This window comes from Macrobrachium nipponense, chromosome 49, assembly GCF_015104395.2.
Source record: "Macrobrachium nipponense isolate FS-2020 chromosome 49, ASM1510439v2, whole genome shotgun sequence".
Lineage (NCBI taxonomy): Eukaryota > Metazoa > Arthropoda > Malacostraca > Decapoda > Palaemonidae > Macrobrachium > Macrobrachium nipponense.
Window position 1 is genome coordinate 6,826,623 of NC_087224.1, and position 27,690 is coordinate 6,854,312.

Consider the following 27,690-nt stretch of genomic DNA (forward strand, 5'->3'; position numbering starts at 1 on the left):
CAGAGAGGGAACAAACACTTGTCAGAGGTACAAGGCACTGTGGTTGGACTGAACCACTTGTCAGAGGACGGACGCTGGTTTGACTGAGCCGGGAGGGGAGGAATGGCGTTTCATGTTCATAATCATCAACCCGGCCCACCTGAGGAGGGGAAAAGATGCAGAGAAAGACAAAGCCGTCTAGATAATAGTTAAAAAATCAGTTGTTTGGACTTCTGGTTTTGTTTCAGCATAGCCACATCACTTAAGTATGCAATATTTGTATGATTTAGTAGCAAATCATGTTTCTTTTTAACTTGACAGAAATTGTCACTAGTACATTTTAACTGAATAACTCAAGAATCCCATTTCCACTGTTAAGATTGTAATTTTCCTTTGCATGTTAGAATGAACAATCAACCTTTTGTGGCAATGGAAATTGTGTAAAATTAAATTTGTTTGTATGTTTATAATATTGAAAACTGTAAAGTGTATTACATTTGCTTTTTCTTATGCAGGTGTTGTTGTTAGAGGACATTTTTTCATATATTTTACTTATTTTAGATACAAGAGGATATTCAGTGTGGGGAATGCAGGCATCACCACCTACAATCCAAACAGTATGGAAGTTACCAACCAGTGGTATTACCACGACTTTATTAATATAACACCAGCCTTGAAAGGCATTGGGCAGGTAAGGTACACTGAAACTTTGCTTAAACTATAGTTTTATTTGGTGAGGGAAACTACATTGCTGATAAAAACTATATCCTTACAAGAAACTACCGTATATTTCTGCGTATTAGACGACCTTTAAATCCTAAAGTTCCCCCTAAAAATTGGGGGTTGTCTTAAACTGCAGTACTAAAGATGAAACCTTGAATTCTAAGTTGCGTATCTGTAGGCTAGCCTCGGTGCTATAGCCTAACCACCAACACACATAAAGATTTACTTTATGAAGTAAAATTATAATAAAGGTAATAAAACCATATTAACATATGTATATATTATTGGCATATCTTCATAACAAATAGCCTAGTTGAGGAATAATTCAAAATCAATGAAAGAAACTTTATCTATGCAATCCCAGCTGAGAAAATGTAAACATCAAGTTGCGGTTGCGCTGACAGCAACCTTTATCTTTCAGTAACCTTTACGAAATTTCAATGGTTGTGTAATTACAGTAGTAATAACATTTATGACAACATAATATTCATTTTTCATTAAAGGTTTCTCATACTACATATCACAAGATTGATTCCAGTCTGATTCTGGCGATTCGACTTCAGCTTCGTCGTCAATATACAAATCATCTTCGGTACCGTTCATGGCATTTTTAAAATTATTTTATGACACTATATTTTCACATTCCCTCCGTGCTTTTTTGATAAACGCAGTGAACATCAACTGAGGCAGCACGCAACGCTGTTTGTAATTTAAAATTGTAACTGTTTTGAACAATCCAGGCATATGAACGATGATTGTGTACAATAATTATCGTTCATTATTGTAGTATTATTAGCAGTTGTTTGAGAATGGCGACGAAACGTAAACAAAACCTTTACCGCAACCTTCTGTATGAAAAACATATAGACTCGGCTTTGTTAAACCCAACTTTGATAATTTACGAAAGGAATGTATGTATCTGAATAAAGTTCCATTCAGCAACCAAAGACAGTTATGATATCGGTAAAACGTGATCAGCTGAGACTGTAAACAAACCTACAATGCATATGGCGCATCATCGTTTTGTTATTATAATGTAATACAATAATACATGTAATATGATTACAGTAAAACATGTTTTATTTAAATTATCATTATTCTCAGTATAACTATTATTCGACTTTTGCAAGTGGACTCTATCAGTATAAAAAACTGACTGAGGTAATTTCTCTCTCTCTCTCTCTCTCTCTCTCTCTCTCTCTCTCTCTCTCTCTCTCTCTCTCTCTCTCTCTCTCTCATCGATTGTAATACTAGTGATACTCCTCCATCCTCCGCTACAAAATTCTGGATTTTAGAATTCTGAATGAAGCGATTACTGTAAACATGTATTGGCATAAACAACTGAATTGAGAAACAGCTGATTGCTGACGTCATTTACCATAACTATCCAGCGTTTATTAAGAGCTCTGTTAAAATTGTTAAACCCTGCCGATTCTCAGTGGTGGCTTCCATAAGTAAAAATAAAGTACATTTTTGTTCATTTCTCATTTAGTGGAGATCTCAAGAAAGAATACTAGTAAATTAAAGCTGCAGGTTATAGCCGAGGGTGAATAAAACGAATAACAGCCAGGCGGCAGTGATGTTCGGAACTGGAGAAATCACACCTGCTCAATGTTTATACGTACAATGAAGTAAAGTAGTATGTGCACGTTTTCAACCAAATTTCTTTAATTTATGATAAAAGGTATCTCCGAATTATATCTCTCCTAACAAATAATTGCAATGAAGATATCGATAATACTCAAATCAGCCAAGATTTTGAGAATGTAAACAATATTAAATGCAAATGTTGTACAGGACGAAGTTTATATTCTGCAATACAGTAACGATGTAATAATAGTAATACTGTTATTGGATACAACAAGCAAAACAACCTTTATTTAAGTTATCATTATTGTTAATATAATCACTTTTCTCCAGAAAATATTTTGATTTGTAATTTAGAAGTCGTCCTATACTACAGAGATAAATTCATGAAAATTTGCCATGATTTTTGGCCTCGTCTTATCTAAAAGGTCGTCTTATATGCGGAAATATACAGTACATACTATTCTGTACTCACAGTAAAGTTTTGGTTTTGAAGTTGAACTTCTGTATTCAGTAGGCAGTGGTTTGGGCATGTATAGGTCATTAAGTTGGGATTGAGGATGCAGGATGTCTTGAAAACGATGTAACCTACATTTTGATTGAGCTTTACATAAAAAAACCTCCAAATTTTTACCATTCTGCCATTTTGGAGCCATATTTAAGTTCAGTATTTTGCGTGACTGGTGACATAAACCTGGAACATGCGCTGTAACCTGGGAAAATAATTTTTTATGAATGCATTTGAAGAGCTTTGTAACCTCAGGACATTGTAAGCCAAGTCCAACGTAACCCTGTATAAAGTTAGAGAGGGGGGGTAACAAGCAATCACAGATGCCTTAGCAGTTGATGCATGATGAATTCTGAGTAAATTGAGATACAGTATACTGCAAGTATGTGGCATGTATGATTGAATACTTGTTTCTTTTGTAACATTTGGTTGTATGAATGCCAAGAGGAAAGTTTTTAAGGTAGAGCTTGCTGAGATGGATTCTAGAGTAGGGCAAGAGACTGAGGTAAGAATGATAGAAGAAAGGGGTGGTCAGGTATTTCCATTCCTTCAGATTAGTCTGTCAAAATTTTGTGTTGGCCAGTCACTAAAGATGACTCAGGTAAGAGTGTTCCTCTTACTAAACATGTAATATACTCTACTATGATGTGATAGTACAGAAGTCCACTAACTAGGAAGAAAGTGCCGAGAGAAGTTAGGTATTCCGTCAGTAAGATTAGTCCTTTTGTCCAAGTTACCGTATTTATTACAATTGTTGGAGTATCTCTTTTAGCCCATCTAATTATACTTTCTTATGGGACTTTTGATTTACGTAAACTTAAGAGGAAAGTTTCAAACAGAAGATGGATCACAATGGGACCATCACTCTAGTTTTGATACAATTCTTTCTTTGGTAAACAATTGTTTGTTGTTTTTTTTTAGTATGAAAGTACAATAATCCCAATTGAAAAGGCAGTGGTTTTAACTATAAAACATAAGTTTCTCCTTGAATGATTTTATGATGTGATTCGAAGGTAATTTATGATTATTTTTTAATGAAATTTCACAGGTTCCCAACGAATTCATCATCACAATGAGAAAAGGGAAGAAAGTAGATCACATGAGATTTTCTTCAGATCATCGGACTGACATAATATCAGAGGCTCTAGTATATAGACATAGTTTTGCAGAACCTGTTTCAGACAATTTGGTAAGTACTCTCCAGATTACGTATTTGGAAATGCAATTATATTAACGAAGGTTTCAACCAAGTAGTATAATAGACACTTAAGTATTAATGATATGAAAATGATGCAAAGTTATTGGCCTTTACCAGTACTGGCCCCACTTTCCACGCATCACATCGTCGCAGATTTTTTGTGGAACGTATTTTTCACTTTTCTGCGGGAACTTTCACCAATTTGCGAATCCTTCTGTAGGCCTATCTCTAAAAGGATCACTAATTTGCTTTTATTGGTATTAAATGAGGAAGTGAATTGTCAAAGTAGGCAGTTATAAGTGTTTTAGCTTAAAGGGTATTTGGCAGTTATAAGCATTTTTAGGAGGGTTTTGCTTTTCTGCAGTGGGTTCTGGAACCTATCCCTGCATAAAAGTGGGGTAAGCACTATGCATTGTTTTGCTTAGGCCTACACTGCAAAGTTTTATATTAATCCTTAATGCTTTTGAAAAGCGTTGATTCCGTAAATGTACAAGCTTGGTCATATGACTAATGCAGGTTTGCTGTTTTGCTGCTTATATGAAATTTGATTGAAATTGCATTGCAAGCCAAAAAGTTGAAATATATTTTCCAGTTCTCCAAAGTCAATTTATCTGATGAAATAGAATGAGACTTGTTTTTCTTATGTGCAATTGCTTTCATAGGTTGGGTTTTTCCAACTTAAAAATTGTAAATAACTCATAGACTGGGCTTTTGCACCCTAACAGTTGTACAGGGACTTCCATAAACTGGGCTTTTCAACCTAAAAATTGTAAGATGACTTTCATAGGCTGGGTTTTTGCAACCTAAATTAAAACCTTTTTCATACTAATACCTCAGTAAGTTTTAATGACAAAGTATGTTCGTAGTTAATTACGTCACCTCTCCTACAAAGTTGAGACCTCTGTAATCACTTTGCAGTCCATCCCCAATGGTAATTACTTAGCACTGAAAGCACATCATATGTGTGCTGTGATCTGATTCAATTCCAATAATAAGGCGATTGATCTCGAGTGGTGAATGTTTTCGCCATTGAGTCTTTGTCATAAATTTGATTGAGTGCATTAAGTCTTCAAAAGCATGAAGTGTCTGTGAATGTGTTGGTGTTGTTTAAGTGGAGGTTATTCATCAGGGGTAAAGGAAATTGAGAGGAGGGGGGGAGGGAAGGGGAACAGACTCTTGAATGCTGAGGTGAGGTGTTGGAAAAATTTCAGTGGCTGAGACATCATAAATCATGTAGGCATAACACACACACACACACACACACACACACACACACACACACACACACACACACACACACACACACACACACACACAAGCCAAAAGTAGGTCTGTTTTTTATGAAAGAAAAACGAAGAATTGCTGTTCGAGAAAGGCCAACGAAATTGTGTATGGTGTGGCAAACACAAATGTAGGAAATCCTTATTATCTGAATACTTTGCTCACGTGAACTTAGGCAATGTGTAACGTAGGTTGAAACCATTGGTAAATAAATAGTGCACCGTGTTTAGTGATTAACAGTTATATTAGCCCCGTTATTGTTGACAGATATTAATTTGGTCAAAGCTGGGAATAACATAACTTTACACAATATAAGAGAGAAAGAGGAGTATACAAAGTTAGACATGTTAAAAAAAATTTTTTTTACAGAACCTGCACAGCATACAACACCAATTGGTGCAGAATATTTTTGCAGTCATTAAATACATTTGCCTTGAGTGAGGTGTGTGTGTATTACAGACACCACAGGCAAGATAAGAGTGCAATGGAAATGTACTGAAAATGAAATTGTGATCATTGCACGGTGTTAAACGCTATAGAAATGTTAGTAAATCAGAGAAAATGGCCTCATGTTTCACCACTGTGGGATGCATGGAAGACTGAATACTGGTAGCATACCTGCAAGGATCCAGGACTTTGCTAAGAATATCTGCTAAAACCAGTTTCTTTGAAGTGCTTTGCTTCGTGCAACTAGATCCATATTGCCAAATGAAAGGCTTTTATGGTTAATGGGTTTGTACTGATAATTATATGTTGGACAATGCGTAAAGACGTTACCTGTTTGTTGTTCCTACACAATATACAAACCCTTGGTCCTTTACAATAGGAATGACTTACGGCCAAGCTGGAACTCAGCCGTTATAAATCTTGAACAAGTTGGTTAGGCAGTAACTACCATCCGATAGGCAGGAAGACTGCCTCCGCGGATGTAAACATTCCCTATTTGCTTTCGGCCGTCCTCTGATAAAGATGTATGTGAGCTCTTGCTGACTAGCCATTAATCATATTTCTGGGTTGGGATCATCCTAAATTGTTTTAATATGTTTGATATAATTTTTGTTTTTATAATAATTCATATACAAACCCACTTTTTGTAATAAGCCTTGCTAGCCACCATTCCTCTTTTGTGTATTCAGGGGTTGGCAGCAATGGTGCACTATTTATATTCTTGTCACTTACTGTTGCCTTTTAATATAGTAAGGGCACGACAGTATATTTCTTTGGCAGAATTTACCCGTGGGAAACTTTGGAGATTCACCCTTTGTTTTTTGTATACCTCTCCCGGTATTCTTCTTTCTCCATCACCCTCTTCGCTTTTTTGTTGGCCAAAGAAAGCGAGGGGTGTGTGTGGTGTTGATGCTTGTGGGTCTCCTCTCATTTCGTAGGGGTACTGCCCTATGATACGAGAGGAGTATCCATCTCTTTTAATTATGTTTTCTTTTTTCTGCAGGCTAACGGTGAGCAAAAGTAGATCCCACCAGTAGATGGCTGGATATCTCTTCGTGTTGATTATCCTAACCCTCGGGATTGTACCTGTGACTTGTTAGCATGTGTGTATTGTTATCCTGCTGAAAATCATATTGAATTGCTGCTGCTATCCTGGAATTTTGTCACTGGACAGCATCTACCCAGTTGCCTTGTCGTGTCGTTGCGGACTACTTCTGATGATGACTGTGCTTCATCCTGTAGAAGAAATCTTATGGAAGAATGTCTCTTCAATCATCCTTCCCTTCCTTTTCTGAAGTTCAAGGAGGCCCCCGAATTTGGACCGACCTCCTCTGCCTAAGAGGAGAAAGGATGGTTTTCCTCCCCTAAGAAATCCTGTAGGATCTAAGGGTTTGCCTCCTAATCTGTGTTTTGAGGTTCACCTCTAGACAGGCGGTCTGTCGGGTCCTCATTCACAAGTTTCCCGAGTGTGCAGCCCTCCAAGGGGGCCTGTGCATCTACTGTCAGTAACGGGGAGACCTCTCACTGTCTCGACAGTGGCACAGGACAATAGAAGGCCTACGTGTCGGGCACAGAAGTGGGTTGTCTCATCAGCTCTTACCAACCATCAAGTTCAGGTGCCGATTTGCTCACCCCTGGGCTTGTGTTTTGGAAGTTGCTGGAGTGCAGGCTTTGGCTCGAATTCCTGTCACCTGTCTAGAGGTTTGCCTCTGGACAGGTGCTGTGTCGGGTTCTTGTTCGCGAGTTTTCCCAATTGCATGACCCTCCAAAGGAGGCTGTGCATCTACTGTCAATAATGGAGAGACAGTGGCACAGGACGAGAGAAAGGATCAAGCCGCGCAAGTGACTCATCCTTTTCTGCCAGAGTGCTCGACAGTGCTTGGTAGATTCCCACCTGGTATTTCGATTTTGAAGATTCGAACATCTGGAGATGTGTTCTCCCTGGCTCTTTCCGTCCTTTTGGGGGATTCCAATGTGCAGTCTCCTATGGGGTCTCACGTTTTGGGAGTTTCGAGTATGTATTCTGTTGAATTGCACTCTTGATCCAGTCTTAAAATGCTTGCACATAAGACTGGTTCTATGCCTGTTCCTTCTCGACTTCTGCGGAAGTCAAAGAAGGACCTCTCCTGATGATCATCTGACAAAATTAGGGAGTCTCGCCGAGGGCTTGAATTCCTTGGAATTTCTGGTGCTCTTCAAGTGTTTTGGTTTTCTGTGATTTCCAAATACTCAGGCAAGACAGGCATCCACATTAATTATTTTTACAAGAATCGAGAGTCATGCTGAGTGCTTGATTTTCTGGGAATTTTTAAGTTCTTACCAAGTGCGTGATTTCATCTGTTTCCGAGCACGCTGGTGAGACATGGCTCTCCCATTTTTTGTTTGACAAGACTCGGGAGTCGCCAAGCACCTGCATCCCCTGGATTTGCTGGCACTCACCAAGGTGCTCGGCTTTATCTGTTTCTGAGCACCCAGGCGAGACGACTCTCCCATTTATTGATTTAACAAGAGTCGGGAATCTCGCCGAGCGTGTAAATTCACGTGAATTTTGTCACTTGCTGAGCGCTCGCTATCACAAGTGCCTGGATAGCGAGATAAGCCTCTACCAATACAGGAGAGTTAGCTCTCCAGTCTGGTTTGGCTTTATGCAGAGCATGATACTGCACGGCAACACTTCGGTGCATGGTCAAGTTACGTCCTTGTGTCTTGAACCTTAGGCTCCAAACATGTAAGACAGCAGACACAGAATCCCTTTTTATTCTTTTTCTCGGGGCTTCGGCCTTGAAGGAGAATAGTGAATTGGAAAGAAGTGATAGTTCTTTGCTGATGATTACCACTCATAATTACAAGGTTGTGATCTGTTCAGTGCATTTGACTTGGCTTGGCCAGTCAGGCTCGGCTGGTTTGGTTCTGCCAGTCCGGCTCTGCCTGCCTGCCGAACTCTGCTCTTGATCAGATCAGCTCACTCGACTCAGCTTGGCCTGTCCTGGTGGATGAGACTCTGCTCTCATCCTTCAGGAAGTGCATTTTTGCATTGCTACATCACCACAAGTTGATGACCGCACGCATTATTGCCCCTCCCGCTAGTTCCAAGAAGAGCGGGCAGGAACAGTAAATCCTCCTCTCTTTTTCCCTTTGCTTCTTGGGTTCCACCAGGATGGATGAGTGAATAAGAGGAATATGTCCCTGGTTCAATTTAAGGATCTTACCAGACATATGTTTAGTCTGTTCAGTATGGATATCACTAAGAAGTTTGAACTCCACCTATTCAGTATTCCTATTTTGGGAACAACCAGTCCGGCATGAACTTGTAATTTTTGGTGTCCTGTTATCACCGTAGAAGCCTCCCTTTAGGATAGCTACACCTTCCAGTTTTTATTCTGTTTCTCTTTCGAAGTGAAGAAGAATTAGGCTGCCGCTTGATCAACAGGAGCCTACGAATATACAGTACTTGTATATTCTCCTCGTGACATGCGCCTGTTATCAGTTGCACTATCTGAGTAATAGGTGTATACCGGTAAGTTAAAGTTAGTTCATCTGGTGTATGACCGTTCAATAGTCTTCTTTCAACCTTATTAATCTCACTGTATAGTAGGATTGGCCACTCGAGTCAGCTTTTCCATCTATTTTGATTCCTTGATCTTCTTCCCCCAGTCCCACCTCACCCATATCCCTCCTCACCACATCCATCATCCGATTTGTCTGCTGACGGACCACACTCCTCCTCCTTTCCCAATCAATGGCATGTCTTAGCTCTCTTGGCCCATTCCACCTCTTCTCTTCTTATTACATGGCCATAGTTTTCTCAGACAGACTGCCTTTTTCTAGCCTTCTCCTTTACATTAGTTACCACACATTCTTCTTATATTATATCTTGACTCTCTATCCTTTCCAGTAGTGATATTTTGCAATCCATCTTACCATCAATCATCTCAGTTCTTTCCAACAGTCCCTCCTTTTCCCTCTTGAGTGTCCGAGTTTCTGCCCTCTACAACAGTACAGGCCTGATAACTGTCTTATAAATCTTCGTTTTGAGCTTTAATGGCATTAATGGCATTTTTTTTTTGTCTAAAACAACTTCAGTTACTTCTCTTCATTTTTGCCATGCTCTTTCATTCTTTGTCTCATTGCTTTCTCAGTAACTCCCTTCTCTGTTATTACTGATCCCAGATAATTAAACTTATTGTTCTGCTTTAGCTCTGTACCATCTTCCACTTGAATGTTTACTTCTTCATGTCCTCTACTACTAATCATTAACTCTTTCTTTCCAATGTTTACTTTCAATCCTTTCCTTTCTAGGGATCCTTTCCATGCTAAAAACCTTTCTTGCAGTTCTTCTGTCTGCTATAATGACTAAAGCTTCAGCAAACATCAGATCCCACAGTTCTTCGTTATTCCTTAATTCTGGTGTCAGTGTGTCTGTAACGACGAGGAATAAGAATGGACTTAGAGCTGATCCTGATGGAGGCCAACCTGCACAGGGAATGCCTCAGTCTCCTCATATTTTGTCTGTATAGTGGTTTTTGTCTCTTACATCATCTTCACTGACCTTACTAACTTCTCTGGTACTCCTCTCTTTCTCAAACACCAATAGACTACTCTTCTTGGACTTCTCTTACTATAGAAATAGCATCCACTGTGCTCTTTCCTTTCATAAACCCAAACTGCTGCTCATTTATATCTATCAACTTTCTCAACCTTCCTCTTGCCATTCTTTCTAGTATCTTGAATACATGCTCCAAACTTTATTCCTCTGTAGTTCCCACAGTGCAACACTTCTCCTTTTTGTTTATTACATTTTCTAGTTCTTCACACTCATTCTCATTGTTTAATAGTTGTGAAAAATAGTCTTACCATCTTCTCTTGACTTCTCTTTCTCAATTAAGGGGCACATGCGTTGACAAGGCCGAGAAGACTCTGAGGACTCCATTACTAAACCCAAACACACTGAAAAAGGAAACAAGGGCACAAATCAACCGGCTTGGAAGGAGAGCAAAAGCCTAAGCATTCACCCCCCAAGACTGTTAAAGAAAGACTAACGCGTCACAGAGTGCTCTGTGTGGTCAATGACGAGTCTCCCACCTTGTTATGCGCAGAAGTTGCCTAGATCACAGATTCCTTGCTATACAGTCTTTGATTGTTTTAACTGGTTTCCAGCTGGTGCACTAAGATCATCTTATTGGAGAAGCAAATCCACAGTTATGTAAATGTACATATATTTAAATTTAAAAACAGGAAGGATAGCTTTCGGAAATCTGTACGGTTCCCCTTATCAATCTGACACATTGATATAACTTTGCAGCGAAGTAAACAAAACAGAAGTAAAAAATTAAGTGACTTGTTTATAAAACAATGGAACCGGTCGTCAAGTATAAATCAGGCAATGCCGTCGTTTTCTGATGAAAGCCCCACCAGTCATCTGGAATGTCGAATTGGTCCTTGCCCAATGCGGTCGTTCTGATGGTCCTCTTCAACAGCATCGGTTACTGGAAGTAGCCGAGTTACCTGGACGGGAGAAAGAGAGGCAACCGCAGCATCAGATGCGGCTAAAAATACAACACTCTCATAATGTTCTTTATTCTTAAAGCCTTTAATATGTTTCTTGGAAATAAGGTTATTGGTGAATTTATCTTCTTGTGTGAAGGATTTATTGCCTTCCAAAGAAAAATCACTGTCTATTGCCGCACCCTCCACTAGCCTTCTTATACATCAACATCTGTACTTCTAAAAATTACTCTAGATTCTTCCCAATTTATGCCCACTAGAATCGGGGAACACAAAAGAGCATACCAGTTGCATGCGGATAACAATGCGTTAGTTAGTCACAGCCTTAAGCTCGATCACCGCATAAATTGGGAAGAATCTAAGGTAATTTTTAGAAGTAAAGATGTTGGTATAAGAAGGCTAGTGGAGGGTGCGGCGATAGACAGTGGTTTTTCTATGGAAGGCAATAAATCCTTCACACAAGAAGATAAATTCACCAATAACCTTATTTCCAAGAAATATATTAAAGGCTTTAAGAATAAAGAACATTATGATAGTGTTGTATCTTTAGCCACATCTGATGCTGCGGCTGCCCCCTTTCTCCCGTCCAGGTAACTCGGCTACTTCCAGTAACCGATGCTGCCGGCGCCTATGCTGTTGAAGAGGACCATCAGAACGACCGCATTGGGCAAGGACCAATTCGACGTTCCAGACGATTGGTGGGGCATTTATCAGAAAACGACGGCATTGCCTGATTATACTTGACGACCGTTCCATTGTTTATAAACAAGTCACTTAATTTTTGACTCCTGTTTTGTTTACTTCGCCGTAAAGTTATATCAACGTGTCAGATTTGTATAAGGGGAACCGTACAGATTCCCGAAAGCTATCCTTGCTGTTTTTAAATTTTAATATATGTACATTTACATAACTGTGGATTTGGCTTCTCCATTTGAAGACTCATGCTACTATGAGTATTTTTTATCATCTTATTGTTAAGACCCAGGTTTGTTACCTATTGAAAAATACAAATTGATTAAAAAAAAACTTTTCATTTTAATAAATTCTTACCTATCCTACTTCCTGCCTGTTTTCCTTTTCTTCTTACTTCTGCAATTCTGTAGATTATCTTTTCTTCCTCAGGTGTTCCCATCATCTCATACCATTTCTCTTTGTTTCCTTTCTTTGTCGTGTGACTGAGATGAATACTGCCGTCTCTTAATTAACCTGAAACTCAAGACAGCCTTTGTTTTGGGCCTCCCAAGAGTTTCTGGTTTTGATTTTGAGATGACTAGTGGTATTTCTGGGGCTCAGCTCGTGTCGCTTGCGCGAAATATCCTTTAATCTATTATTTCTAGGGTAAATGTACTAACACATACCAGAGAATAAATAAAATAAACGAAAAAAAGGTCAGTTATGACTGACTCGCTCACCCTCTAGGAGGGTGTCGGTATGAACACTAGGCGAGTGAGACCACTACCACGAGCCAAATGCCAATAGAAATCTCCCACTACAAAACCCTCCAAGAGGGGAGCCGTCCCACAGAGGGAGCAGCTCGTACTACTACTACACCATCCCATGCTTGCGACTGCTGCGCCTCTAGTGGACATCCTTTTCAGTTAGCTCGCACGAGTCACACGTGTTAATTTTCTCTCTGTGTATTTTGTGCCCTTTCTTCGGATTTTCGATAATGGAGCGTGCAGCTATTGCAGCAGCTAAGTTAAGTACGCAGTATTTACGGTTAGCGAGTTTTTTCCGTCCCCGAGACGGTATTTGCCGTTTTTTAGGTATAGATACGTTCTCGGGGGCTGGAAGCATGGCAGCATGGTCCTGCCGCATGTTGGGTTCGTTCTTGGTCTCCCATACCTAGAACATCCCTTATTATTTTACGCTCTATTTTTGATTATCCGCGTTATTACGTCTACTCAAGTTGGTTATACATGTATGTATTTCACTTATGTATGCTTTTTCTATCCAGACCCTAGTCCAGGTTCTTAGTATCGGCCCCATGACTAGCTTTGAGTGGTAGACTTGCCTTCGGGCCTAGTCGCACACTCCTGGATTTTTTCTCCTGCTATTTACCTTCTTTCTTTCATTTTTATTATATATATATTTATATGTTTTGTCACTGTGAGGTTAGTTAGCGTCTGGCTTAGCCTAGGTCCCGGCTCGTAGAGCCTAGCCTACCGTTGATCAGTTCGGTCGCTTCCACATAGCTTCTCTCTGCTCAGTTGGTTTATGCCCTATGGCCTATATGCTACCGCTTTTCAGTTCAGGTTGCTTCCCCGATAGCTTCTCTCTGATCAGTTGGTTGGCCTAGGCTTGGTTGCCGTATCTTAGTTTACCGCCTCGTGGTCACTACGTGATCACGAGTCAGCCAGACGCCTGCCAGTCCCCCTCCCCCCTCTCCCGCTCTCCCATAGAGTCGGGTGGGGGTGGGTCGGTCTGTCCTTGCTCGCCCCGCATGCCCGAGCCTGGCTCCCCCTCTCCCCTCCACCGGAGGGACCTGGGAGTCCGACAGCCCCTGACTGGTTCCGACCTCTCCGCTTCTCGGCTCGGCCCCGGGTGGTACGTTGTGGGGGGCCCTGGCCTTCCCCCCCTCCGTTACTTTCCTTGCCGCTCCGGGCTAGCTCGAGTCTGTATGTCATCTCGCCCTTCCCTCCTTACTAGAGCTCCTCCCTATCGGAGCCCTGGTATCCAGCGGAAGGGTATAGTCCACCGTTAGTTGGGGACCGGAGCATACAGTAGGTCTTTACTAACCGTACCGTATTGCTGAAGTACTACACTCCGCTTCACTGGACCTAGTCCGGTTCATTGCATGACATTGCATGTAGGTTTAAGTTATCTTTAAGTTTATCTTAAGTTTCTTAAACCATCCCTACCCCTCCCTTTCAGTTTACCGGATCTCTCCGGGATTATAGCCTATTCAGGCAATGCAGGGAGGGGTTATGCCCAAATTTTTTCCGAGCTCCGGCATGTAACGGAGTTCTTTGTCCTTAGTCTGTAAGTGTTCCCCCTCTAAGATACTCATGTGTCTTCCCACTTACAGGCCACCAACTGTGAGCATCCGGGATGTTCCGCTACACTTCAGGACCCCTGTGGACACGAAGTTTGCCGGTCCCATGCTCCATGCGCGACTCCGCACGGGGCATCCAGGTCTGGTACCATGAGACGTGTACCATATGTTACGATCTGGTGAGCCAGCTTTTGGAAGGCGTAAGTATTCCATCTCCGCATGCTGCTCCGCTTCTTTTAGTACTTAAGTTTACGTTATTCACTTTAACTTAAGGCATCTAGTTTAGTTATATTCTAAGTTTTAGTTTTAAGTGATTCTTAAATCTAAATATACCCTCTCTTACAGGCTCCGGCAGTAAGAGATACGGCATTGGCTACCCTGCGGGCCTGGTCGGAGGTTTTGGCAAGAACGCCGCCAAGGGTCAGCCCTACATACTGGAGAAGCGATTAGCTCTGTTAATCTTTCCCGGAGGCAAGGCAACTGGGTACGTCGACCCGGTAGAGGCGGACCCCTCTATTGCCTTTATCCAACAACAAAACTGGCGGCCCCTCCTTAACAAGAACAAGACCAGGCATATCTCCACGGATGTAGCAACCCTGGATATAAATGTTGAACCTATGGTAGGTATAGACGACCTGTTGGCCGAGGTAAGTAATGCAGGTACCCAAGGGTCTCCCTTGGGAGTGACTGTTTTCTTCTACCCTGCAACCTCTCCATCTTCCAAGGCTTTACGGGTGATGAGTTATATACTCCTCCAGAGGCTTCGGTTAGAACCTAAGATCAAGTCCAAACATATGACCTTGTCTAAGACGTCATCGTCTTCGAAGAAAACGTCCTCGTCTTCTTCCTCGCGCAAGTCTCCGGCTCGTAATCCAGGCCTCCACAACAGGTCTAAAGGGTCTAGCTCCGGCTCAAAGTCCTCAAAGAGTAACCTAAGGAGAAATCCCGCACCCCGGCAGTATCACCAGTTTCACTACCTTTGGTGCCTATTCAGAGTCTCCCCTCCACCTCCGCAGCAGCTCCGGCTTTGGACACCAATGCTGGCCTGTTGCAACAGGTGGGCGACCTAGTGGGCTCCCTTAAGACGAGTGTGGAACATATGATATCCCGCCTGTCGGACAGGATCACTTCTCAGGACACTATTATAGCCGGTCTAAGAGAAGCCCCTCTTGCCTCTCCCTCAACCTCCCAATACTAGGCGGATCTCAGCTTCCCCCGCATGACTCGCTGCCCGCTTTCTCCATGAACAATCCTTGGGAGAGTAGCATCATACGCCCCCCTTCCAAGATGGTCTCATCTCCATACCGGAGTTTGGAACTCGAAGAATAGAGGACTTCGAGTTCTTCCCGGAAGGCCTACAGCCTCCCTTCATAGGCTACGCTAGGCTCACGCCTTCGGCTATGGTTAGAGATGACAGGGTACCAAAGGAGACAGTCCTCTATTCTCGGGACCAGGCCCAACGAGAATGGCTTAGATGTCTAGACGACATGGGACTGTTCGAATACCAAGATCCAACCATTCAAAACAAAAATCCTTTACCATTTTCACGATGGACGAAGGTAACCCCCGACACGCTCCCTTCCTTACCAACGATAGCGAGGTCGACCATCTCAGCAGCTCAGAAAGGGGAACCCATGCCTCAGCTGAAAGAAGCAGACCCACTTCTCCGTTGCTCCCGTCAATTGGAGAATTATGGAGGATTTGCCTAACACTTTACAGCTGGCAAACTCAAACCTGACTGTGCTATGGAGCAGTTTTGGTGAAAAGCTGCCCAGGCTTCCTGATAGTCTTATTCAAACGGAGTTTGACTCGAAAACACGATAGCCAGGTCAATCAACCTGATGGCTATGTCTGAGGTAGCTACCATGGCTTATGGTTCAGAACCAATTTTTAAGCTTATAACGAACCAAAGCCCTGACTCAAACGGTGCAGTCAGACATGTTCGAGTTTGCCACTGCTAGAACAAATTGCAGAAAGCATGTATTACTAGAGGCAACCATTCGGCATGAACCAAATAGGTTGCTTTCTTCTAAACATCTGGGGCGCAGATCTCTTCCCAGAGGCTATGGTAAAGGAAGGTACAAAGCAGAGGGCTACAGGTTGAAGAACCAAAGCCTTAAGGACCGTTGGGGTCTTACGGCTAGGCGAAAGAAGCAAGACTTGACACCAAAAGGTAAGGGTCAAAGGAAGCCTAGACGTTTCCAACCTTAACCAAAAGAAGCAGCCGCGCTTCCCTCAACAAGTTCCTACAGTGCCGTTAGTGCAGACAGCTCAGCCCTCACGTCTAAAGGTAATCAATCACAGCCTATTTATGGATATCCCTCAGCCCAACCCTCACCTCATACGCCATCTCCAGCTTACAATCCAGCCTTCGAGAGTCAGCCTTCTCAGAAAGTTTGACCGCTCGAACAAGGGAGGCAGAGGTAAGCGGGGTCCTTTCGTGGGAGAGGATCGGGAGCCCCCTATAATAGGGGAAAGCACTTCAGAGGAGGTAGAGGGGGTTACCAGAAACCAATGGAGGAACTTCAGGTAGGAGGGAGGCTGTTTCACTTTCGCCACCGGTGGAACTTCAGGCCAGTGGCTCAGAGCATAGTGTCAAAAGGGCTGGGTTTGGAGCTGGTTGACGAACCCACCTCCAGCCAGAACCTTTCCGTCAACTTCCTTCCAAGGAAATTGACAGAGTACGCAGAGGACCTCCTTCAGAAAGGAGCTATAGTCAGAGTCAAGAGATTGAAATTTCAAGGTCGCTTGTTCAGCGTCCCAAAGAAAGGCTCAACAAAAGAAGGGTAATCTTAGACTTGTCCCGCTTAAACTTAGCCATCCGCTGCGACAAGTTCAAGATGCTCACGATCTCACAGGTGCGGACCTTACTTCCCCCGTGGGGCCGTCACCACCTCTATCGATCTTACAGACGCCTACTATCATATCCCTATTGCAAGACACTTCCGTCCGTATCTGGGATTCAAGATAGGAGACCAGACGTTCTCCTTCAAAGTAGTCCCGTTCGGGCTCAACGTGGCACCCAGGGTGTTCACGAAGCTAGCGGAAGTAGTAGTACAACAGCTCAGAGCTCAAGGGATTATGGTAGTAGCGTATCTCGACGATTGGTTGATCTGGGCCCCATCAGTCGAAGAATGCAACAAGGCCACACTGAAAGTGATCCAATTCCTAGAATATCTAGGATTCAAGATAAACAGATCCAAGTCAGACTCACCCCAGAGTCAAACTTTCAGTGGCTAGGCATTCATTGGAATCTATCCTCACACACTCTGTCGATTCCGTCCACCAAAAGGAAAGAAATAGCGAAGTCAGTCAAGCAATTTCTAAGTCACAAACTAGCATCAAGGAGAGCTCAGGAAAGAATCCTCGGCTCTCTCCAGTTTGCTTCAGTAACGAACATCTTAATGAAAGCCAAACTGAAAGATCTAACCAGGATCTGGCGCTCTCGAGCAAATGTCAGGTCCAGGGACAAGCTATCCTCAGTTCCTCTGATTCTAAAGAACCGGCTTCGGCCGTGGGCAAAAGTCAAGAATCTGTCAGTGTCAGTCCCTCTTCAGTTCCCTCCACCAGGGATTACCATCCACACAGACGCGTCTTTAAGCGGCTGGGGAGGGTACTCCCAAGTCAGAAAAGTGCAAGGAATTTGGTCAACCCAGTTCAGTCAGTTCCATATAAACGTACTGGAGGCAATGGCAGTCTTCTTGACTCTGAAAAGATTACGCCCACCAAGGTACTCCCACATAAAGCTAGTCTTGGACAGCGCAGTGGTAGTACATTGCATAAACAGAGGAGGCTCCAGTCACGTCATCTAAATCACGTCATGATAGCCATCTTCTCCACCTGGCAGACAAATTCAGTTGGCATCTTTCCTCCACCACATAGCTGGAGTAAGAAACGTCATAGCAGACGCCCTATCCCGATCAGTACCCCTAGAGTCGGAATGGTCTCTAGACGAGAGTTCGTTCCAATGGATCCTTCAAAGAGTCCCAGGGCTACAGGTGGATCTCTTCGACATCACAAGCGAACCACAAACTACCGTGTTATGTAGCCCCCAACCTGGACCCTCTGGCTTACGCCACGGACGCCCTGGCTCCTGGACTGGGAACAACTGGGAGAAGATTTACGTCTTCCCTCCAGTGAAATCTCCTTATGAAGGTCTTACACAAACTCAGGACATTCAGGGTGGGGTCCAGTGGCTCTAGTAGCCCCAGACTGCGGCCGAAGAGCAATTGGTACCCCACCCATCCGAATCCTGGAACTGGGTCTTCGTCCCCTTCGGATCCCCAGTCCCAAGCTCTCCCAGTCAGTACAAACGAAGACTGTGTTCGCTTCCTCAGGGATTCTCAAAACCCTAACTTTATGGATTTCATGAGTTTTGCGGCAAAAAGAGATGCGAATATTGAGACCCTCAGAATATTTCTTTTCCTGGAATCCGATAAAAGGGATTCAACTTTGAGGCAGTATGATGCTGCCGTCAAAAAGTTAGCAACCTTCCTGAGAGAGTCAGATATCAGAATCATGACAGTTAATTCTGCTATATCCTTTTTCAGATCTTTATTTGAAAAGGGTTTTAGCAGCTAGCACGATTACGACAAAACAAGTCAGCATTGAAAAAGATATTTCAATTTGGATTTAACATAGACTTGACAGATACCTATTTCTCGTCTATTCCTAAAGCATGTGCTAGACTTAGGCCTCTGTCAGGCCTACGTCAGTTTCGTGGTTCTTAAACGATGTTCTAAAACTGGCTTCCGAAACAATAATGCACATGCTCGTTTATGAATGCTCCTAAGAAAAACCCTGTTTTTATTAAGCCTAGCTTCAGGAGCAAGAATTTCAGAACTGTCGGCTTTATCCAGAGATCCGGATCATGTTCAATTCCTTCCCACGGGGGAAGTGCTACCTTCTCCGGAACGTAGCTTTTTAGCAAAGAATGAAGATCCTTTGATGAGGTGGGAACCTTGGAAGGTACTACCTCTTCCACAAGATGTTTCCCTTTGTCCGTTTCAACCTTACGACCTTTCTATCCAGACCTCCTCTTCCTCATCGGGGCCCCTCTTTAGGAGGGAAAAAGGTGTACTTTATCCACTAAAAGGCATCAGGCAACAAATCCTGTACTTTATCAAACAAGCCAATCCTGACTCCTTTCCAAAGCACATGAGTCAGGGCAGTAGCCACCTCAATTAATTACTTCCAGCATATGAACCTTTTGCTGATTTAAAGAAGTATACCGGATGGAAATCGCCGACAGTGTCAAACGTCACTACCTTAAGTCCTTGGAAGCTCTGATTCCCAGCAGTAGCAGCGCGGGTAACATTGTTTCCCCTGACTCTAGCTAGATTATAGTAGAAGATTCAGTCCTCCTTTCTACCTGCCTCACCCAACAGTTCGTCTATTCCTGCCTTGTTCATTAACATTTACCTTGTGTCTTAGCTGCTTTATGATGTATAGTGCCCCCCTTTTGTCTGGTTAGGGACACTCACATCTGATTACCATACTGATCTCATAGATGTTATCCCCTTATTTTTATGCTGGGGGATACATCATAATGCAATGGTTACGGGTTTTGTATATTAAGTCATATACAATTCCTAGATATATTATTTTATCATTGATCAAATATTTATGTAAATTTATACTAATTGCTATTTCTAATTTTGATACATGTTGTTACACAGATTTATTGTCATAGGTAATCATTGTACCTATTTGTATATGTAAATTACCTTATATTATTAACATAATTAGATTTAAGGGTAATTTAAGCATATTTCTGATTTTGTTTTACTGTGTACTTGTATCTTTCTAGCAATTATATTCATTCTTTTATTTTCTATCTTTTATTTGAGACCTATTTTGTTTTATTATATTTTATTTATTTTGTTTACAACCTTGAGCGTCTGTCTGGTACGATTTCGCGCAAGCGACACGAGCTGAGCCCAGAAAAAGGATTTTGTACGTAAGGAAAAATCTATTTCTGGGCGATTGGCTCGTGTCGCCAGCGAAATACCCCCCCTACCCATCCCTTCGCTCAAGATTGTCTGCTACTTCAGGATGGCCACTAGAGGCGCAGCAGTCGCAAGCATGGGATGGTGTAGTAGTAGTACGAGCTGCTCCCTCTGTGGGACGGCTCCCCTCTTGGAGGGTTTTTGTAGTGGGAGATTTTCTATTGGCATTTGGCTCGTGGTAGTGGTCTCACTCGCCTAGTGTTCATACCGACACCCTCCTAGAGGGATGAGCGAGTCAGTCATACTGACCTTTTTCTTTATTTTATTTATTCTCTGGTATGTGTTAGTACATTTACCCTAGAAATAATAGATTAAAGGATATTTCGCTGGCGACACGAGCCAATCGCCCAGAAATAGATTTTTCCTTACGTCAAAATCCTTTTGTTTGGCAATAGCGCCACAGGGTTGGCATTATCACCGAACGAGAAGGTTTCTCTCCCTCTCGTTTTGGTTAACATGCAGGTGCTCAAGTGTATCTGTAGTGCACTCAATAACTATAAGCCGAATGCATTCTAAGATGGAATGTACTACCTGGCAACTCAGCCTACGGAGTCGAATGAGGGGCAGAGTACTGCCTTCTCACTGAGATATTGTTTGCATTAGTATTTTTTCTCCTCTGTCAAGGGTTAACTGCTAATTCAAATCTCTCTCCCCAGGCATCACAGACCAAGTCTCTGGTTGGTACCGGATTCTCGCTTATGGTTCCTATTTCGTGCTCCACATTTCTTATTGCGAGAATCATCAGTCGGAGATATATCTCATTAGACTCATTATCATCTTTCCGTTTACCCCACGGTACAACAGTAGTCTGTAAGTCATCTTCTTCGACGGAGTTGACCCATAGGCCACTGTGATGATTCAGATTGATTTTTCAGAGAAATACAGCAGTTTTTGTCGATATACATTGCTCTAATTCGTAAAGTGTTCAACTACTAGTTGTTCACCCCAGAATTTTTTTTGTTGGAAGATTGAAGATTTCACCTGCTCTGATAGCTCTGCTTTCAGGGTAAAGAGGAGAGTTCCTTGAACCAACCTTCGCAGTGACAAGAAGCTGTTCGCCAGGTAGCACATCTCTGTGTTTTACACGGCTAAAGACTTCAGTCTTCACTGCAAGCACAGGCTTTTTTGCCGAACATCAATGAAATAGCTGAAATTCCCTTTCGGTCTGAAAATTTCAGGGATTAGAATCGTCCTCACTGGTTGGCGCCATTGACAGGACATTTTCTCTATCAGAATCACGAAATTCTTTCTGATTCAATCGTGAAAGATATGGGTACACACTCGCTCTGGTCTTACACGTAAGTAGTTGTTGTTTCTTCGTAGTTGAGATTCTACTACTGATGAGAAACTTCTCTCTTATCTTGCCAACCACAGGGACCTCAGGCCTCTGGACGGCCATTTGACTCTTGTTTAGAACACTCTAGCCCTAGCAAGAATCAGTAGACAGAGTTTTGTTTTTCAAGACCCCATCCTGTCACTTTCCAGCATTGGAAGAGGATAGACGTGTTCCATGGATCATCTTCAACATCACCCTTCAAAAGGCAGGTTTCATGTCACGACTGTCTCGGATGTCGAATTATTTGGCATCTGTTTGATGGTTTTGAATCCTTCTTGATCCCTTACTCCTTGGACTTTGTATTTGTTGATCCAGATCAATCATTACTTTGTCCTGTTGATGTGTTACTGTACCTGCAGAAGACTTGACACCCTCCATTGGATGTCGATTTCTTTTCTCTAGTGCTGACTTCCCAATGGAGAAGTGTCTTAAGGAAATGACTTCCTCAAAGGCCTGCAATTTTGCGAGGATCTTCTCTTCAGATAGCTACGTCACCTGCACGCTTTCCTTTCATTGCATTCTGAAGACTATGTCAGATTGGAAGATAGATGTAGTCCCCTTAGGACCACATTATGTCTTTCTACCTTCAGATTGTTGCCTACAGGTCTTTTTGAAGGTAAATTCTATTTTTCCTAACTAAATGTAAGGTCCTTTACACATTGGGGCTTCCTCATACCACCCCTCAACCTGAAATCTGGGCTGAAAGTCAAATTGGGAATGTTTACATCTGGGCAGGCAGGTCTGCCTGCCTACCAGATAGTAGTTACTGCCTAACCACCTTGTTTAAGATTTTTAATGGCCGTGTTCCAGCTTCGCTGTAAGTAATTCCTAATGTAAAGGACTTCAAGTTTGTGTAGTTAGAAAAATGCAGTTTAGTTTCAAAAATTTTGATTTGCATATTATGGTCATGAAATGAATTTATTAATAAATCTTATTTGTTTTGATACCCTGTACATCTTAATTTCATATATTATTTATTGTATTCTCAAGTGTGTGTTTGTCAACAGCGTGCTAACGCCCAGAAAGTTCACTGGACAGAGACCAAGCAGTCAGTGGTACTGGAAGTGACTCCCTGCTCTGTGGATCAGCTGGATCCTACACTGGAGCCCCTTTAACTTCATACATGTTCAAAGACATAGAAGCCTTAGTTCCTATATCAGACCTTCCAGGTGGTATTTGTATTCAGGTAATCATTTCCTTTTTTATTTGTGAAGGTAGAGTTGTCTAAGTCTAGCTTTGGGGATGCAAAAATTGTAGATTCTCCAGGATTTTGGGTGGAGAAGCAGATTTTGTGCTTAATTTTAATCAGTATTTTCTGCCATATGTGAATGTCAGTCTCTTTGATTTCCAAATTTGATCTGGCTTGCCTATTTTTATACTTTTATCTTTATTTTTTTCTAAATCCCATCTGAAGAGAATCTTCTCTGGTTATTGTTGCTCCTAAATCTTTGAAAGACAAACTTATTTATTACTTTGTGTATAGCGTCCTCATTGTTTACATTTTTGTTAGATATATCGTAGGTCCCATTTCTAGATATGAGGCATTCTACTTAGCAAGAATTGTAATTACGGTTTTATTTTTTTTTTACTTTATTCTAAGTCTGCTAAGTTACTATTGGTACACCAGCCTAAACTTTGTCTTCCATCTGTGACTGCTCTTTTCATTATGAAGTCCATGAGGTGGGCAGGAAGCAAAACGTTGCATCCCATGGTCCCATAGCACTCTATGAAAGTTTCTGCAAATTTCCTTTACAGGACTCGAACAACATTAACATTGCATGTATTTTATGTATGTAATTTAGGGATGCACATTATTAAGTTTACTTCTTTAATGGGAATGTATGATGTTGGCCTAGGACTTCCCATATTCAGTTCACAGATTTTTTCTATGGAAGGTATGTCCACATTACTCACAGAAAATTCGCATATTTGTGGAATTTTTAATAGAGAAATATTCACTAATTACATACCGTATTTGCATATCTTTTTGATGACTAAATACATTTACGATAAAACTATTGAAGTAGTCAGTTATAAGCATTTATAGCATTTTTAGAGGGGTCTTTGGTTTTTGAACTACAGGTATTCTCCTACTTACAATGGGGTTAGGTTCCAAAAAACCCATCATTTGTTAGAAAAGTTGTATCTTGAATATAGCCTAGCCTACACTAGGGTAATCAGTACCATCTTTATATAGGGTAGCGTACCCTACACTACATAGTATACTTTATGCATATAAAATATGGTAGTAAAGTATAATTTCAGCTAATTCTCTAGGTTTAATGCAGATTGGCTTATGATAATTCAGTACAGTGAGAAATTGAATAACACCAACAAGAGTTAGCCTAGCGTATACTATGGCAGTACGTATATCGTATACATACGCATACAGTAGCCTAGCGTACAGTATACTCTATGCTACATATACAGTATAATTGAAACGATGTCAGGCTGCTGATGGCTGCGTATAATTATATAATACAAATGTAACGAATATGTATCTTTTCCATGAATCTTGTAAAAAGTTACACATTACTTCACTGTATCCAATAATATCATATGTATTTTCATATTATTGTATTATAAAATACCTACATAGCAGTCAATGTTATGGTTTTGAAATCAGCTGATAGCAAATACGGTTGTGTTTGATGGCATAAGTTTACGGGAGTTATATCCTTGTTGCTGATGCACAGTAATATTCATTAGCAGCTTGAACAGTTTTCTCAGCTTCAACTACAACTTGGTTTAAATTTAACAGTATATATCCTTGCTGATATTTGATCTACAGTCTTCCCACCGTATTCGTAGGGGATGCGCACCAACCAACCACCACCACCACCACCACCACCACCACCACCACCACCACCACCACCACCACCACCACCCCCCCCCCCCCCCCCCCCCCCCCCCCCCCCCCCCCCCCCCCCCCCCCCCCCCCCCCCCCCCCCCCCCCCCCCCCCCCCCCCCCCCGGCGAATAGCTAGAATCCGTGATTAGTTGAAACCTCTATAAAAATGGTTAAAACCCAGTAAAAATGTTTATACCCGGGTTTTTTAATAGCTTTATCACAAAAGTACATTTTATGATGAAATTGATAAAAAGACAGAGATTTGTGGATATTTCTCATAGAAAAATACCACTACTAGGCAAATTTTCTGTGATTAATGAGGGTGTGTGTTCCAGAGAGAAATCTGTGAATATGTAAGTGCACGAATACGGCGGGTTACTGTATAGTGAATTAAGTTATTACATAAGAATATATCAGTCCTATTATGCATAATGTCATTTATCACATAACTATGGTAATTGTTTACTATCATACGATGGTTGAAATACAAGCCAAACGGATGTTGCTGTTATGCAATTCGATTGTACTTAGCAAAAATGTTGTTTTTCATTCGGTTGTTCATGGCTGTACACATTTACACAATGAGTATAATGTTAAAACAATACTTTCATCATTCTCTTTTGCTGTTTCAAAATATTGTTGTAACAGTATTAACTACTAACCCCATCGTAAAATTAGATTATAGTAAGGGGAATTATCGTAACTTGAATACTACCTGTATTAAAATAGACAGTTATAAACATATTTATAGGGGGTGCCAAGTATTCTTGGAATGTAGCGTTTTAATTATATAACTTACCAGTAATTATATAGCTAAGAGTTTCACTCGCCATCAGTTAAAATCCCAAAATTCGTGGTCGCACTAATTTTCTATTTTGTTTTGGCTAGGTAACAGTGACCCACCCACTTTCAGGGCAAAAGAGAGGAACAGTTTGGCAAAGAGCTCAGTTTGTTTATGCTGGTCGATGGCTATAGATGGTTGTCGGTTGCAGTTATTCCTGGAATTCTTTGGACTTTCCTATTGTATCATTGCAATTGGTGAAGTACTCATTTCTTGTATTAGCCATCTTGGCAAACATTTAGATAGTGTTAAGTTCTTTTTTTGTGGATTTTGCATATAAAGAACTAGATTTTGCCTTTTCCTTGGTGACCAACAGGTCTTTGTGTTGTCCATTATGTCGGACATTGGTTCTTCTAGCTTTAGATATTGCGCTAAAGGTTGCAAGACCAGGCTAACCAAGGAATCTTATGATTTTCATACTTTATGTACTGATTGTTGTGGACAAGTATGTTCATTTGATATTAGATGTAACGAAGTCCTGATTGGGACGAGAGAAAGTGGAAGAGTTTAGAGTCTCTTTTTAAAAACTTAGAGAGACAGGAAGAGAAAGGTTTTTCTTTGGGCTAATTTAAAACCAGCTAGCCAGGGTTCTTCTGATTGGAATTTGGAATTGAGTGTTCATGTGATTTCTTTAGTACCCACTCCCACTTCTCTCGCTATACCACCTTCTCTAGTTGCAGGTTCCCACACTTCCCATCCCAACCCCATTACCAGTCTCTAGGAGCATTTTGCTCTGTTAGTACAGACCATGGAACAACTTGGTGTGTCTGTTAATGTCGTGATGGAAAAGGCAAAGAGTGATAGTGTTGTGTTCAGTGGAGGAGGTGGCTGTTTGTCCCATTGACTCTCCTAGGCAAAGGTCACTATTCACTATCATACTCCCCAGTAAAGGGGAGAAATCAAACTGGTAGCCCAAGGGAGGTTGGTGGGGTCTGCCTATGAGCATTTGCCCCCTCAGTTCAACCTGTTGTTGCTTCCCAGATTGCAACGGAGAGCTGTTGAAAGGTCTCTCATTGCATGTGTACAGACTTTCGAGTTCAGAAGATTCCTCTCCACGGCGCCAGTGGCGCTTGGGGAACAAGTCTCAGCCTTTGAAGAGAGGCGCTTCTGATACAGCACAGGCTCCAGTGGTTCCTACTAAGAATTCTAGAGATCCACGCCCATCGTGCAGTCATTGGGAAAGTCCCGAGTGTTTTTCTTCCGAATGTCTCTCAAAAGTTGACGCTTCTCCTGCTCACAGGGCTCCTCATTGCTCTTTGGCTCCTCATCAAGCTCCTGTGTCTGTTTTGTGTAATACTCTGCCTGCTGTTACAGAGCGGTCGGTGGATTTGCCGTCGGATGCAATCTAGTGCCCATTGATGCCTGAGCCCTCTTCAGTCAAGCACCATATAGTGCCTGCTTGCATAGCACCTACTCAGTCTTCGGTTGTGCAGGAGCGTCCATCAGCTCCCTCGGCTCCTCTGCTGCTGCCTCCTCTGCTATTTTCTTTTACAGAATAAGCCTCCTCCTTTGCTACAAGCACCCGGGACTCCGCTAGCTCCCATGACAGTTCAGCAAGCACCCACGATAGTTCAGCAAGCACCAATAGTGGTTGAAGCTTCCTCTGTCTTGTCTCCTCAGGCACCTCGAGACACTTTGGCGGCACTAGCTCCTGCAGATGCAGATTTTTCCCATTTCATCAGAGGAGGAGGCCACAGAGAAGCAAGAATCTTCTTTAGCATATGAGGCTTTAACGAAGTTTCTGCTGGCCACATTCTATCTTTTTTTCATGCCAACTACTTCGTCTCCTGAATCGACGTTCTTTATGGATAAGCCTTCCTCTAACCCCTCAAATGTACCTAAGATGGTTCTGTTTTCTTCAGCTAAGAAGGTCTTTAGAGAGATTGACACTTGGCTTGTGGAAAAGAGGGAGCCGGTAGGACCTCTTTTAGTTTTCCACCTTGCAGAATCTCCAGGTGGAGATATTTGTTGTATGCTACGAAAGAGGCTCCTTCCTTGGGTATTTTTGCCTCTGCACAAGGAAATTTTTTTTGATCTTGTAGATTAACCCAGGCACTCATTTTTTTTCCTCGGTGAAGATTTTGTTTTCTGCATCAGAGTTAGTGCATCTTTTGAAGAGCATTTTTAAAGTCTTTGAGGTCTTCAGCTTTCTTGACTGGTCCATTGGCACCCTTGCCCGCAAGATTAGGTCATCCCCTTCGCTTCCAGAGAGCCTCTTGACAGAATGGTAAAGAGTTCTCTCATGTATTGTTAAGGGGATTAGAGATTTTTCCCAAGAGTTGGCCTCCCTCTATACGATAGGAACACTCAAGAAGAGGGAGCTGTGGTGCTCCTACATGTCAAATAGGGTCACTGCCTCTCAGAGGTCAGCACTGTTGTACTCCCCCTTGGATAAAAAGCCTTTATTTCCTCAAGCTACAGTTGTTGAAGAA

General features: G+C 42.0%; 1 protein-coding gene across 3 annotated transcripts in view; it reads left to right on the forward strand.

Moving 5' to 3' along the window:
• LOC135205298 (dnaJ homolog subfamily C member 13-like) overlaps positions 1-27,690 on the forward strand; it is a 683,293-nt gene that overhangs the window by 96,642 nt on the left and 558,961 nt on the right. For all 3 annotated transcript variants that reach the window (XM_064235698.1, XM_064235699.1, XM_064235700.1), the window contains exons 3-5: positions 541-670; positions 3,846-3,986; positions 22,575-22,753. In XM_064235698.1, the coding sequence (XP_064091768.1) occupies positions 22,691-22,753 (63 nt within the window). In that variant the 5' untranslated portion in view covers positions 541-670; positions 3,846-3,986; positions 22,575-22,690. The remainder of the gene's footprint in view (positions 1-540; positions 671-3,845; positions 3,987-22,574; positions 22,754-27,690) is intronic.